Genomic DNA, 16,534 nt, shown 5'->3' on the forward strand with positions numbered 1-16,534 from the left:
TAAATGATAGATTAGAAAAAACCATGATATATATGTACGAAATATTTATCGAATATTTCACAGTGATTAATCTTTGTAAAAAAAGACAATGACAATTTAGTCATTGAATCTGTGAACCACACAACTTCTTAATCGATGGAATATGTAGAGCACACAAGACAAGTTTTCTCCTTTAAATTGAATTTTTCTCATACGTAAGAGTCAAAGTTCGAATCCAAGGCACTAGAACTAATTTGATGCATGGTTTAAAATATGGAGCAGTAATCAAAAGTTTTGTCGTGAAGTTTGTGCTAAAGAAAATTGATGGTAAAAACAATTTTGGCTTGCGGAATTTTCAAGTCCTTAATGTGTTAATACAATCATGATTAGTACACTAATAAAAATTGCACCATAAATAAGTATTTGGTATTGTGCCTTCATCAATTAAGTTACTATTTAAGCTGTAAAAATTGAGAATCATAAACTTTTATTAATTTCTTAAAAATATAATAGATAATTATTAAAAAAATTCATAATTTTTGACACGACGTACGTACCATTTATCTAAGTGGTTCATGTTAGTACTTGACTACTTGTATGGTGTTTTTTTTTTTTTTTTTTTTTTTTTAACTTTCATAATCTTACAGTAAGGTGGTCTCGAATATATTTTTTACCATCAAAAGTGATTTGTGTGAGTTGTAAGAGAATCTTAAAGGAAGAAACCACGGCGAGAAAACAATTCTCTTTCGTTTTCGAAATGGGACCCATATAGTATAGCTAAACTAGCTTAGGTAGATTAGATTAGATTGATTGAATAATAATAATAATCATATATTCATTCATTCATCCTCAAAAATTAACAAAAGTAGTTGTCATATTTATGTTTTGTGGAGATGCGTTTTGTCAATTAACTCGCCAATCAAAATGCATAAGAATCTTTCTTCAATTTTCACGGCCTCAACTTGGATGTTTACTACAATATATTATCAGCTTTTTCTCTTTTATAAATAATAATAATATATATCTGAATTCCAAATCCACAAGTCAAGCTTATTTACTCGCTCCATCCATCATTCTATGCATTGCTAAATCGATGTTGTTGTCCGAAAATAAATAAATAAATAAATTCATGTATTAAAAATCAATAAATCTATATAGTTTCTTTGGATTAAATTTCATGCAGTTACTATCGATTTAACTCATTATAGTGGATACATTTTTTACCTGTCGCTTTTTTTATAAATAATATTCAATTTTAATTTTTTTTTAATTCAATGCAATATTAACAATTTTATTTTTTCAATAATATCACTAATTATTTTTTATATTTTACCATGATATTGGTACAAAGTTTTCACGGCGGTTAGCGATGACAAATCTTCGATGGAAAACTCGTGGGCACACAATGTGAGTTATTCTCTCTCAATCAATTTTTCTCCATACGCATGAGCCAGTAATCGAAAACTATTACTACTTAACCAATTTATTGTTGGTAATACCACTAATTATTTATTTTTTTTTGTCAAGAATACCACTAATTATTTACTATTGAGAAAAAATTAAGTAAAATAAAATAAAAATAATTAATAGAATTATTAAAAAAGACAAAATGGTCAAAAAAAGACAAGACAAATAACTTTAATCAATATAACAAAATCTATTATTTTTTTTACAGGACTATATATATATATATATTTCATGGCTCATATACTATATAATAAAAAAAGAAATATCGCCGATATCGTGCCTCACTAAGCAATCTTTTTTTTTTTGACGAAGGTTTATTTAATTAAGCTACACAATTTGTCAAATAAAAATAAAACTTAAGCTACACAAAATTTGTAGGATCGCCATGTGGCGAGCGTAGAGATGGCATGTATGAGTTCCTACTCCCTCACCTCACCACCACACCTCTCTCTCTCTCCTCATCTTTCTCTCTCTATATATTCTTTTTGTTTGGTCATTTATAGCGTGTGTCAATATTCTGCTGTAGATATTCTTCATCATATCATATAGTACTATATACCAGTAATGATCTCCCACTATATATTAATGTAATTGTATTATTATATTATATAGCCGTTTATGCATAGATATATTATACTACAAAAGGACTGAGACTTTACATTTCAATTTTATTGACAATTTGTTAGAATTTAACAAGTTTAATTATTCTTCAAGATAGTCATAGATGATTGATTGATATTTATCTCATAATTTTTATTAAAAATGGCAGGAAAAAATGTAAGAGAAATTGAAAAAAAAAAATAGGAATATTAATATTGTAAAATGACTTCACATTGGTTGATAGTTAAATTATATACATTATGGTGGCTGAAAGCCCAATGTCATTCTAGGTATAAACACCCATATATTGTGGTCGAGCCCGTTTGTCTGTTTGGGTATCGATTAAGCTTTAGTTTCAATGTATACTTGATGATTGTAAAATTTTGAGGCTCTTTCTAACACACTTTGTGCTAGGCAAGATTTTCTTTTGGTGTTAATATATTTCATTTTTCCTTGTTCAAAAAAATATATAACCTATATTTAAAATAAGTGTCATTTAATATATGTTTTTGCACATATTAATAAATGTAATGATGTTGTCAACAATAGACATGACACTTTTCCTAAACAAACTTAATTAACTATTGATCGAAATGAACGAGACGGAAACAAGCAGATAATCAATGCATTAATGGCAACGGTTTAACGTTTGGCCAATATATACCCGTCCATTCGAAGAATCATATATGTTTTATTCTATAATTTTATCACCCACTTCATGCATCTACCGACTTGAGAGTTAACGTTAGAGTGCTTGCAGATACCACTTCAACAACAATCGTTAGGATGCAACGTGTTCGACACCAGTCACTTCTTTTTGATCAGGTAAAATAAAGTGTACAAAATAATCATTAGAAGGTAATCGAAAGAAAAATAATTAATTAATCTACATAAAAAATGTGAATGACATTCATTTTAAAACATCTCTTTTTTCTAAAGTGACACATTTTAAACGGCTGAAATAACAAATTTAACATTGCTAGAAATCCAACAATTTTTTTAATAACAAAATTTAGTAAAGGTCATCCTCTAAACGTAGCTCAAATGGTTGAAAGTGGAGATATCGAAAGTCCTTATTAGGAGGTTGAAACTTCAAACCTAAATAATTTTTTTTAATATACAGTTAGGGAGACAGAGATCCCAAAGTTACTATAGCTAGTATATAATTTTGTACCCTGGCAACATTAATTGATGAATTCAACGGCAAGAATAATATACCTATCCTTGTCTGTTTCTGTCTCTCTTTGATTAAATTGAGTTGGTAGTATATATATCTGTTTATGGATGATAGAGTACTTGATGATAGTATATTGTATTGTATATATATATATATATGCTGCATGTGTTACTCTCAGCACGAGTGGTGTTGTGTGGTGTATCTATGTATGTATGCTATACAAGAAGCAGCAGCATACTGTATATAATAATGATAATAATAATTAACAATTTTAATTACAGCGCTGATAAAGAATATAAATTGTTTTTAAAATGAAAGCGCTGAAAGAGAATATAGAGATATAAAATATAGATATAGGCCAGTCGTTGCTTTTGCTTACAAGTGGGTCCAACTGAAATATAATAAACTGAAATTGCATTTCTAGCTATTAAATAGAAGATCGCATATGTTCATTAATCTCAATCTCAATTTCAACTAAATAAATCATAATATCATATTTTGTGAATTAAGCATATATAGTTCTTCTGCCTGCAGAAATCAAGCAGTAGTCTTCTTATTCACTACTCTCTTCTGTTGCTTGCTTGCTGGCTTACCTAGTTAGTTAGCTTCATTTCATCTGCCTGCAGCCACATATACATATCACATACCTACCTAATTTTCTTCAACATACGTACGCGTTCTCAACTACTTTATAATAATTCACTACTCTTTTTCAGTCCTCATCTTCTCTCTATATATAAATAGTCTACTTATAAATATAGTTATATATATGACATATGATATATTCTCTTCTATTACACTGACTTGACTAACATATATGTTATTGTGCAATAATAACTATAGGATCTTGTAAAGAAAGATGGAATATGGTGGCGGCCTAGTCGGAGACGGTGGTGTGTTTGGGAACATGGTGGGAGGAGGAGGAGAAGCAACAGATATGATTGAGGAGCTGTTGGTAGATGGTTGTTGGATTGAAGCAAGTGAGAATAATATGATGAGGATGCAGTCGCAGACGCAGACACACTACATGAGTACCAATAATAATAATAATAATAATAATATTCCAATTGGAATGGGAGAGGGAGACCACTTTAATAATCATCATCATAATCAAATTGAATGCAATGTTCCAACAGATCATGATGATGATCAAGAAAGTGGTTTTGTTGTTGGGAAGAGATGGTGGATTGGCCCTAGGGCTAATCCAGGTCCATCAACTTCTGTCAAAGAGAGATTAGTAGTAGCTGTTGGTTACTTAAAAGAGTACACAAAGAATTCTTCAAACAACGTTCTCATTCAGATATGGGTACCAGCTCTAAGGAGGAGATCACCTCTTCTAATTCACAATCACTACTTGCACGAGTCTTCATCATCTGCTCCAGTTTCTGTTAATCCAAACACGAATGTTCATGTTCGTTTCTTCAGAAGCCATGAGTATCCGCGGCATCAGCAGCAGCAATATGGATCTCTTTTTGCACTTCCCGTTTTTGAAAGAGGAAGCGGAACATGCCTCGGTGTGATTGAGTTTGTTATCACCAACCAAACTGTTGTCAATTACCGTCCACAACTTGATCATCTCTCCAATGCTCTTGAGGTTTGTAGTTGCTCAATTATTAATTTATTGCATCACATAGTATATATTGAATAAATGTTCGATCCGTGCACAAAACAAATTAGTATTACTATAATATTCTAAAACCTTTCTTGATCGATCTTACTGTACTTAATTCAAGCATGTGATTGATGGATCCATCTTTGGTGCAGGCTGTTGATTTTAGGAGTAGTCACAACATCAATATTCCATCGGCAGTAAAGGTAAGCAAGCAGTTAGTCATCATCGTCAGATCATACTTGTTTTAATTAATTAGATCAAGTACTATTGTATAATTTTATGTAATAAATTTTATTCTATGCATTCTTAATTAATTTACATATGATAATGAATGATTAGGTATTTGAGGAGTTGTACGAAGCTGCTGTGAACGAGATCGTAGAGGTGTTGGCATCGGTGTGCAAGACGCACAATTTGCCATTGGCACTAACATGGGCTCCTTGCATACAACAACAAGGAGGAGGAGTTAGAGGAAAAGGAACCGCCGGTCCAGCAGGATGCGGTGTTTCAGTCGCAGTTCCAACCGATCAAATGAATAATAATCAGATGATGATGAATTGTGTTTCCACCGTTGATTCAGCTTGTTATGTTGGTGACATGGAGGTATTGGGATTCCAAGAAGTGTGCAGTGAGTATCACCTTTTCAATGGACAAGGAATAGTAGGAACAGCCTTCACAACAACCAAACCTTGTTTTGCTATTGACATTACTGCCTTCAGCAAAGCCGAATACCCACTTGCTCACCACGCTAACATGTTTGGCTTACACGCCGCGGTTGCAATTCCACTTAGGAGTGTCTACACCGGATCCGCTGCTGATTTTGTTTTGGAGTTTTTCCTTCCTAAAGATTGTCGTGATCCCGAACAACAGAAACACATGCTCAACTCATTATCCCTAGTTGTTCAGCAAGCTTGTAGAAGCTTGCATTTGCATGTGGTCATGGATGATACTGACAATGCTAATCATCATGATCATGACCAAGATCAATTCACCTTCCCAACAACAACAACAAATAATTACATGCCTTCTTCTGCTTCTGATGCTGCTACTGCATCACTGTCACAAGTTGATGCAACATCAGGTTGCTCAACAAAAGACACATCATCATCATGTTCTTGGATTGCACACATGATGGAGGCACAACACAAAGGAAAAGGTGTGTCGGTGTCTTTGGAATATCTTCAAGAGCCTAAAGAAGAGTTCAAAGTCACAACATGCAACTGGGACAGAGAGAGGGAGGGCAATTCTGTCTTTTCAGAATTCGGCCAAGTTCTGCAGCATGACCAGAGCAGTAATTCAAGAGCAAGTGTTGAAGCTGGGGAAGAATCTGGTGGATGCGGTGTTGGTGGTGGTCGTCGGTCATCTTCTTCTTCCAGTGGGAGAAAGTCAGGTGACAAGCGAAGAACCAAGGCGGAGAAGACTATTAGCTTGCCGGTTCTGAGACAATACTTTGCCGGAAGCCTAAAAGACGCCGCAAAGAGCATCGGTGGTAAGTGACTTCTAAATTTCAATTTCAATTAATTAATAAAATAAAATTACATCATGTATATTATATTATATTACCGTATTATCCAACAAATCAATCTCAATCTTAATCCCAACTAATTAAATAATATTTTGTGATTAAATTTATACAGTATGTCCTACCACTCTGAAAAGGATATGCAGACAGCATGGGATTACAAGATGGCCTTCAAGGAAAATAAAGAAAGTGGGACACTCTTTGAAGAAGCTTCAACTGGTGATTGATTCCGTTCAAGGCGCCGAGGGTGCGATACAGATTGGCTCTTTCTATGCAAGCTTTCCAGAGTTGAGCACTGCAACTGCTAATGGTGGTGGTGGTGGTGGTGGTGGTGGTGATCATAACAACGTTAACAACAGCTTCTATAACAGCCATGGAGATGGGGTAGTTAATGGTTTGAAATCTCCACCCTCTGCTTGCAGTCAGACACATGCAGCAGGAAACAAACTTATCACCGCTAACATCATTAATGGAGATCATCATCATCATCATCATGTTATGATGACAGAAAACCCTGCAGCTCCTTTAGGAGCTGATGCATTAATGATGCATGGATCCAATATCAATATCCAAAATTACCAGCAGCTGCAGGAGGATCAGGATACTAAACAATTACTGCTACATTTCAACAATAACAATCAAACCCTACCTCCAAGGCCAACTGCAGGAGCTTGGAACAACAACAATAATTCATCATCATCAGGACTACTAGAAAGGGGTGCTTTCAGAGTGAAGGCGACATTCGCGGATGAAAAGATTCGGTTTAGTTTGCAAGCAATGTGGGGTTTTAGAGATTTGCAGCTTGAGATTGCAAGGCGTTTCAACCTAAATGATATGAATAATTTGGTTCTAAAGTATTTGGATGATGAAGGTGAATGGGTTGTATTATCATGTGATGCTGATCTTGAAGAATGTAAAGACTTGCACACATCTTCTCACACACGTACCATTAGACTCTCACTATTTCAAGCTTCACCTCTCAATCTACCAAACAACTTCGTCCGCAACAGTAGCAGCAGTCCATCCTCCTAGCTAGCTAGTTAACAAACTTCTGATCAATCTGAATGTGTTGTATCTGTATATTGTATAGCAGCATCCCTTTTCCAAGAACACTTCATATACCTTTACTGCTTTTTATTTAATTACTCGTTAAGTTAGACTCCTCCGCGGCTTTAATTATTTTGTTAAATTACATATATCATGTTGTTCAATTAGAGTTTTAGTTTATAAAAGATCAGAACTGTTATTTCTTTTCTAGTCTTCATGATTCAAATGCTAATAAAAATTAGGGTTATGGCCGGACTCCGTCTCTTGATACATTTTCTCGCATCACAAGTGACACATTACGTACTCTTGAATGCCTTTGGTGATTTGTTGGGGAGTTAACGTGGTTAGGAAGGAGTATATATATGTGAAATTGTATTCTTGCAATTGGTTGAGCATCAAATCAAAAAGCATCGATTATAAGATTGTTCAGTACTTCAGTGGTGTTTGAATAGCCAGCCAATAGGGAATTATTTTGCTGCAGTTTCAGGTTCTTCATATGGAGTATCTTGCATTGCATATTATCGACTGTTTTAGTTAGGTGCTCAAGGCTTCAAGCATTATTATAGGATATAGAAGCTGAGGTATAAAGGAGTGAGCTTCTAAGTTTAGTCTTATTTAATTTTTATTCAATTTTTACTCCATAGAAAATTATCCTACACTCATTTTTGGGCACCTACTATATATTAAGATAACGTGCATTTTTGAATAATTTTCATAATTAAAACATTCCTCCAAAAAAAAAGAGCTCAGATTAGATTATAATTTTCGTTATTTTTATCTTGAACTTTTGTCGTTTAAGAAATTATAAATTTTAATAAATAAACTTTACATGATATTTTAAACATGCTTATAAAAAGTCATTCAAAAATTAAAGAATTTAATGATGATTAAATAAATTTAGTTTTAATAGAGACTAAACGAGCAATGAATTACAAATATAACAAAAATTTAGTAATGACTAAACTTATGTACAGTTTGGCCTAACATTTTTCCTTTTCTAAAAGTAAGAAGTAAGGCCAAACAACAAGCTCTAGTAAGAAAAAAATAAAACAGCTTCTATATTTTAAGAAAAATTATAATATATTATCAAACATATCTTTTAACCCTTTTATAATAAAAAAAAAAACTTTTAATTTTTTTTTAAAAGTTAGATTTACCAAACAACTTTAATTTTAGTTTTAAAGCTATTACTTCTAGCTTTATGGTTAACTTCTACACATAAAAAAAGTTGGATCAAACGGTACCTTAGAAGGTCAAACAAAGAAATATTTAACCATTTATTCTATCTCTCGTAATAAAATATTGCTAAATAAATAAAGACTTCTTCTTTTTGTGCCCCCTAACTCTTTCACGAGCCCCCGACTTTCCAATTCTACCCCCTCGTAGTATAGGATGCGAGCGTGCAAATAGAAAAAAATGGGAAAAAAATAGGTTGCATCATAGAATGCGAACCTTATAAAATATAAGATTTTTGTCTCTCACTCTTCCTTCGCCACTATTTTATAAGGTTCTCAATACTTCAGTAGCGAACGAGAAGGGGGGCAAAAAGAAATCATAAATAAAATGTAAGAACATTTCAAGTATATAAACAAAAACCGAAGAGAATATAATGGGCCTTCAGAACAAAACCAAAATCAGCCCATAAAATGAATTGAGGCCATTTCTCTTCTTCTTCCCTAACCTAAAGAGCATGGAAAAATAGTCGCAGGAGGAAGAACAGAAGAAGATTGAATCGTTAGTTATGGCTATTTTGAATGACAATAGAGTAATGTGTCACTGTCATCCAACATTAAAACCCTAAAATCAAAGTTGTTTGAATTTGATTGATTGATTGATTGATTTATGAGTATGAGAAGGAACAGAGAGTTCAAAACTCTTCTCTCTCGCTCTCACCAGTTCTCTACTTCTTCTTCTTCTTCCCCACACACTCTCCACGGTTTGCATCATCCTAGCGACGCCACTTTTTCTCATAACACTCCCACAACACCAACCCCAACCCCTGATCATCATCATTTATCACAAGACTACGCATTCCTCCGCAACACTCTTCTCAGTTCCACTCCCCAACCAACCCTTTCTTCAGGTGAGTTCCCTAACGATGATGTTGTTTTGATATCAAATGCAATCAAAACTGGTTTAGACATCCAAAAAAATCAAATTTTTAGACACTTTCGTGGTAGGTTAAACGAGTCTTTGGTGGTTCAGGTGATGGATAATGTCAAGAATCATGACTTGTGTGTAAAGTTTTTCTTGTGGGCCGGTAGACAAATCGGTTACACTCACACTCCTCTTGTGTTTGATAAATTGCTTGAGTTATTGGGATGCAATGGCAATGGCAATGCCAATGGAAATGGCAATGATAGAGTGCCTTTAAAGTTTTTGATGGAAATAAGGGATGATGATAGGGAATTGCTTCGTAGGTTGCTTAATTTTTTAGTTCGTAAGTGTTGTCGAAATGGGTGGTGGAATATGGCTTTGGAAGAGTTGGGGAGGTTAAAGGATTTTGGGTACAAGCCTTCTCAAACTACTTATAATGCTTTGGTTCAAGTTTTTCTTAGAGCTGATAAGTTAGACACTGCTTATTTGGTTAAGAAGGAGATGTTGAATTATGGGTATGTTATGGATAGGTATACTCTTAGTTGTTTTGCTTATTCTCTATGTAAAGCTGGTAAGTGCAGGGATGCTCTTGATTTGATTGGGGTTGAGGAGTTTGTGCCTGATACAGTTTTTTATAATAGGATGATTTCTGGGTTATGTGAAGCTTCCCTTTTTGAAGAAGCAATGGATATCTTACATACAATGAGGTCTAGTTCTTGCATTCCCAATGTTGTCACTTATAGGATTTTGCTTTCTGGTTGTTTGAGAAAAGGACAGCTTGGAAGGTGCAAGAGAATTCTGAGTATGATGATTACAGAGGGGTGTTATCCGAATCGTGTGATGTTTAACTCTCTTGTACATGCTTATTGTAAATCAAGGGATTATTCTTATGCCTATAAGTTGTTTAAGAAAATGATAAAATGTGGGTGCCATCCAGGATATCTGGTTTATAATATATTCATTGGAAGTATATGTAGCAACGAGGAACAACCTAGCTCGGATATTTTAGAATTGGCAGAGAAAGCTTATAGTGAAATGCTTGATTCAGGGGTTGTATTAAATAAGATCAATGTCAGCAATTTGGCACGGTGTCTCTGTGGAGCTGGAAAATTTGACCAAACTTTTAAGATTATATGTGAAATGATGGGCAAGGGTTTTGTCCCTGATGATAGTACATATTCTAAAGTGATTGGCTTCCTTTGCGATGCCTCCAAGGTAGAGAAGGCGTTTTTGTTGTTCGGAGAAATGAAAAGGAATGGCATTGTTCCCAGCGTTTACACCTATACAATTTTAATTGACAGCTTTTGCAAAGCTGGTCTTATTCAACAGGCCCGCAAATGGTTTGGTGAAATGTTAAGCGAAGGTTGCACTCCCAATGTGGTGACTTATACTGCTCTTATTCACGCATACCTGAAAGCCAGGAAGGTGTCTGATGCAGATGAACTTTTTGAGATGATGTCGCTTGAAGGTTGCAAGCCTAATGTTGTTACGTATACAGCTTTAATTGACGGTCACTGTAAGGCTGGGCAGATTGAAAAAGCTTGCCAGATCTATGCCAGAATGCGAGGTGACATAGACTCCTCTGATATGGACAAATATTTTAAGCTAGATCACAACAACTGTGTAGGACCAAATGTTATTACATATGGGGCTTTGGTGGATGGTTTGTGCAAAGCAAATAGGGTTAAGGAGGCACGTGAATTATTGGATACCATGTCGGCTCATGGTTGTGAGCCTAACCAAATAGTGTACGATGCTGTTATTGATGGGCTTTGCAAGATTGGAAAGCTTCAAGATGCGCAAGAGGTGTTTGCAAAGATGTCAGAGCGTGGATACAGTCCAAATTTGTATACCTATAGCTCTTTAATTGATTGTCTGTTTAAAGATAATCGATTGGATCTTGTTTTGAAAGTGTTGTCGAAGATGCTAGAGAATTCTTGCACTCCAAATGTTGTTATTTACACAGAGATGGTTGATGGCCTCTGTAAAGTTGGAAAGACAGATGAAGCTTACAAACTCATGCTTAAGATGGAAGAAAAAGGTTGTAATCCAAATGTTGTAACTTATACTGCAATGATTGATGGATTTGGGAAATTAGGAAAAATTGAACAGTGCATTGAGCTCTTTAGAGATATGTGCTCAAAGGGCTGTGCTCCAAACTTTATAACCTATAGGGTTTTGATAAATCATTGTTGTTCCAGTGGCTTTCTTGATGAAGCTTATATACTCTTAGATGAAATGAAACAAACATATTGGCCAAAGCATATATTAAGTCACCGTAAAATTATCGAAGGCTTCAGCCAAGAGTTTATAACCTCAATCGGGCTTTTAGATGAGTTGGGTGAGAATGAATCAGTGCCTGTTGATTCTTTGTACAGAATTTTGATTGATAATTACGTCAAGGCGGGGAGACTGGAAGTTGCCTCGAATCTTCTTGAAGAGATTTCATCCTCTCCAAACCTTGCAGTTGCCAACAAGTATCTATATACTTCTTTAATCGAGAATCTGTCACATGCAAGTAAGGTTGATAGAGCCTTACAGCTGTATGCTAGCATGATAAGTAAGAATGTCGTTCCAGAGCTTAGCATTCTTGTCCACATCATCAAAGGCCTTATCAAGGTCGATAAGTGGCAAGAAGCACTACAATTATCGGATAGCATATGCCAAATGGTTTGTCTCACACTTGCTCTCCCTAACATTATGAATACTTAATTTAAATTTGTTAACATTAAGAACTTTATTTACACACTTAGTGATTAAACCTTGTTTTGAACTTGCAATTGTATTTATTTCTAACAAAACTGATCTGTTGATGTACAAGACCCTTGATTTATCATTTTAGCATATTTATTCTGACCTTTTGTTCTTGCATTCTTGATCAACATTGCAGGATATCCGCTGGATTCATGAAGAGGCAACCAGTATAAATTAGGTATCTGTTGTACAGGTTGAATATAACTAAAGGAAAATGGATACAGGTAGGACAGAAGAAATGGTCAAGCTGGTGAGAGGCTCGTCTCTTTTAATATCTAGTTTTCTCTGATGCCTTTCTTGTATTATTGATCTTTATGTGAAGAAGTGTAGTTTTTTTTTGGTGTTTAGGCAATAGCAGCAATGGTGGTAATAGAAACAGGAGATTCTGAAGAAATCTAGGAAAGATGTTCTTCATATTCAATTAATGTCCAAATCCTGTGTATTTTGTCCATCCTTCACTATATCGTGCTGGGGTGATGATTCTACGGTCTTTGGTCGTGGCATGCTAATTGATGTCAAGGTATATAAAATCAATCAAACTTTTAGCCTTGATGTCATTTAGAGCAAAGTTACCAACTCAGTCATGTTTTTGTTATTTGCTAATATTCTAGAAAGAGTTAAAATTGATGTGGTGTTACATTCATGCTTCAAAGAACCAAAAAATTAAGGTTGATAGAATGAACTGTTGTGGAGTTTGACCTTTTTAGCCATCCCAACGTTTGCATACGTAAATTGAGTGCTGATTTAAACAATCTATTTTTAGGCAGACATTTATGTTCAGTGTCACATATATACTTTTCGTTGTTTATATTTTCTCTTTTTCTATTTTACCCTTTTGATAAGTTGTGAAGCTGCTATAGTTTGAACTGAAAGTCATCTTCATGCATTATATGTATTGTCCATTGTTGAAATTCAGAGACAAATAATCATCTGATTTTTCATTATGAAGAGCTTGGCAGCTGAGGAATCAGCCTTTTTGACATCCATGGAGCAAGGCATTTCCGAAGCATCCTTGGTTCAATTGTTTTCTATTCTTCTCAGAGGCTCTGACATGTCTTCTCTGAATTTGCCTAGGCATTGTGCTCTTTGTTGCGGAGTGAGATATCTGCAGGCACAAACTTGGTGGTCACAGGTCAGAGTTGTGGAAATAACTTTTCTGCTCACTGCATGCAGTGCACATCCGCAGACTTCACAGTGGTTGGTGGGGGTCTTCATGAACTGAGCTGCCCTTAATTTTTTTGGTGGTGTATATAGATAGATTACAGTACCATAGCATTTGATTAGAAAATGTCATCTCTTCTTCCTTTACACTTGTGTCATGAATGGCTTATTTATAGGGGGAAGCATTGTTGATTTAGAAAAGACTTTGAATGTGCAATGGGGATATGAGCTTCATCCAGTCAGAGGCAGCTGCTTGCTTGCAAGAGTCAATCCCAACTATGTCTTTTCTGAGAATGTTTGGTGGGGATGAAGGCGATCTAACGATCCCTCTAGAGTTTAGAATGAACTTTTGGGTGATCATATTGTAATGTAATCTAACGATAAAAAATAAAATAAGATAAAGCTTGTGTTTACTTCTGTTCTTTTTTGAATAATTCGCAAAAGAGCAATCTCTAAACCAAGCTCTATTACAATGTATGTATGTATGTATGTATTCCCCAGCCAGATAAGGTTTACAACCTTTCAATCAATCAATCAATTGAATCACCTCATGGTTGTCTTGTCGCTTTCAAATACCAGCGATCGGAAACAACAATCCTGGGCAAGTCAACTTGTTTTGCCTAAGTTGAATTGAAACGTAGATTCAACTTGTAAACTCATAGAATTTATCTCATATTAAAATAAACATATATAATATATATTTTAACTTGTTTAATTTTCAACGTAATCAGAAATTAATAATTTTATTTTAAATTTAGAAATTTAAGTGTTAAAAATTAATTAAAGACAATATGACAAAATCAATATATTATTCATTTTAAATATTAGATAGTTTACACTTAATTAATTTTCTCTCATTCTTGTTAGTTAAATATGACTAAAGTCATGCATTTCACTAACAAATAACACAACTATATGTCTCTCAATGTATCTTGTAAAGAAATAATATCTCTCACTTTTTTTTCACGTATTAAATATGAGTTTTAAAATCATGCATGTTATTTGAGATAAAATATTATATATGATTGAAATACAAAGTAATTCTATATTTTAACTCTATTGTTTTAATTTTTTTTTACGAAATCTCTATTATGTATCTTTTTTTTTTATAATATTTGTATATATATTATTTATCAAATAGTTTATTATATTTAAATATTCACAAATATATTTAAATGTTCATAAATCTTAGCTCAACGGGCAAAATATTGAAATTGTAAGGTCATATGTCATTTCATCTATCTAAACAAAAACTTATTATATTTAAATAATCGTATTAAATTATACACTATTATATTATTGGTTTAGCTACATGTTGGTCCCTTGCGTTTATTTTAGGTTTTAATTTGGTCTCTTACGTTTAAAAAGTATCAATTTGGCCCTTTACATTTCTACCGTTTGCATTAGTTAGTCATTTTCATCAGTTTTGTTACATGTGGCAGACCGTTTGCATATGTGGACAGACACGTTGACATTTGGACATACTGACACGTGTATAGTTCAAACGGTGTTAGTGACAAAACTAACGGAAAGAACCAACTAATGCAAATGGTGGGAACGTAAGGGATCAAGTAGATACTTTTTAAACGTTAGGGACCAAATTGAAACCTAAAATAAATGTAAGGGACCAAATATATAGTTAAGTCTATATTATTTTATTGATTTTGTTTTCGCACACGTGCATAAAAATAGGAGAAATTGTTAGAAACACACTAATACTAAAAATTATCATCTATCTAACTGTTAATGTATCCCCTCCTTTTGTTCGTCCCCTTTTATAAAGCAGAAGTTCTCTTATAAAAAATATTGACAAGTGTAAATAATCATTATTCATATAATTACTATTTATTTATTGGTAAAGTGGTTTTTACTCCTATAATTATTAATATCTACTGTAAAGTATTAATATGATAAAATTAAACTAAAAAATATTAAGTTTTTGAATTGTTTAGTGAAAACATGTGAGTTTAAGTAATTTTAAGAGAGTTCAATGTGTAAACTCATTTTAACTTCTTATTTTAACATAAAAATCATGTCTAGAATCCATAGAGTTATAGCAAAATTTGCGAAGCCAGGTTGTTGAGGCGAGAGCATGTAGCCTATATCCTACACAACAACCAATAATTAAAAATAAAAAATTAGATAATCCGGTAGATTCCAACGATTGGTCCGGCGACGACACAGTCGAGATAGTCTAGGGTGAACATAAAGAGGTTCCTAAGGCGAATTTTTTTCGGAATCACTTGAATCTTCGGAAACTAAGGAGGGTTCTTAAGGCTAAGGAATCGGTTGTTGAGGCGGATCTTCTTCGAACATTCGAATCTTCAGAAGCAGCCATTCGAATTATGATCGGAAGGATCCGAAGCATCAACCGGAGGAATTAGATCGGTATGATTCGGATCATCCGGATCGCGAGGATCAGAATGTGCTCCCCGGCGATCGATCAACAGTGATAAATATATGTATTTTTATAATAAATTATAATCATAAATAATAAATATTTATTCAATTTTATTTAAATATCGGTGACAAATATATAGTTTTTTTATATATTTATCGATATAGTTTTTATTTAAATTTTGAGATACGATACAGCTAAAATACGTTAATAAAAAGAAGAACAACGTATTATCATGACGAAAAAAGAAAAAAAAACAACATATCACTAATTGTTTTCGGTCTCCCATTCACATCATTATAAAACAACTAATCGTAAATACGTGTCTGTCTATATATTCAAAAAAAATAAAATTTAAATACTCGATTCTTATACTTCTCTGATACTTGAGCAATTTTGGAGAATTGGGCTTTCCTAAATAATAATTAATTGTATCGTTATTTAAATAACAACTATGTGTTATGTAATGGTTAGGTAGTTAAAACTTAAAACACTTGTCCTGTAATATTTTTTGAGTATCAATGACAAACATTATTCCTGCGATTTTTTAAAAATATTTATCAATATATTATTCATTTTTTTAAAAAAATAAAATCATAGAAGAATGAGGGGGAGGGTGGGTGTGGGGGTAGGCAAAAAAAAAAAATTATAGAGTAGAATTGAGTGGAAAAAAAATGTTTGTTACAAATTAAGGAAAATTCAAATAACGTTAATGTTTTG

The 16,534-nt window shown here is 33.6% G+C and overlaps 2 protein-coding genes across 6 annotated transcripts; both read left to right on the forward strand.

Moving 5' to 3' along the window:
• The first annotated feature begins 3,607 nt into the window (after positions 1 to 3,607).
• LOC123881749 (protein NLP2) lies at positions 3,608 to 7,607 on the forward strand. The gene is made up of 5 exons (XM_045930484.1): positions 3,608 to 3,893; positions 4,067 to 4,817; positions 4,988 to 5,038; positions 5,175 to 6,324; positions 6,473 to 7,607. The coding sequence occupies exons 2-5, from the start codon at positions 4,083 to 4,085 to the stop codon at positions 7,387 to 7,389; spliced, it is 2,853 nt and encodes a 950-aa protein (XP_045786440.1). The 5' UTR covers positions 3,608 to 3,893; positions 4,067 to 4,082; the 3' UTR covers positions 7,390 to 7,607.
• A 1,408-nt stretch (positions 7,608 to 9,015) lies between these two features.
• On the forward strand, positions 9,016 to 13,829 carry LOC123923362 (pentatricopeptide repeat-containing protein At1g06710, mitochondrial). Of its 5 annotated transcripts, none has more exons than XM_045976051.1 (5): positions 9,040 to 9,487; positions 9,610 to 12,171; positions 12,392 to 12,505; positions 12,604 to 12,775; positions 13,205 to 13,829. In XM_045976051.1, the coding sequence occupies exons 2-3, from the start codon at positions 9,613 to 9,615 to the stop codon at positions 12,431 to 12,433; spliced, it is 2,601 nt and encodes an 866-aa protein (XP_045832007.1). In that variant the 5' UTR covers positions 9,040 to 9,487; positions 9,610 to 9,612; the 3' UTR covers positions 12,434 to 12,505; positions 12,604 to 12,775; positions 13,205 to 13,829. The 5 variants fall into 5 exon arrangements, with proteins under 5 accessions (XP_045832005.1, XP_045832006.1, XP_045832007.1 ...); XM_045976052.1 differs by having other exon boundaries at positions 13,330 to 13,829; XM_045976049.1 differs by having other exon boundaries at positions 9,016 to 12,171.
• The last annotated feature ends 2,705 nt before the right edge of the window (positions 13,830 to 16,534 follow it).

Source organism: Trifolium pratense, linkage group LG4 (genome assembly GCF_020283565.1).
Source record: "Trifolium pratense cultivar HEN17-A07 linkage group LG4, ARS_RC_1.1, whole genome shotgun sequence".
NCBI lineage: Eukaryota > Viridiplantae > Streptophyta > Magnoliopsida > Fabales > Fabaceae > Trifolium > Trifolium pratense.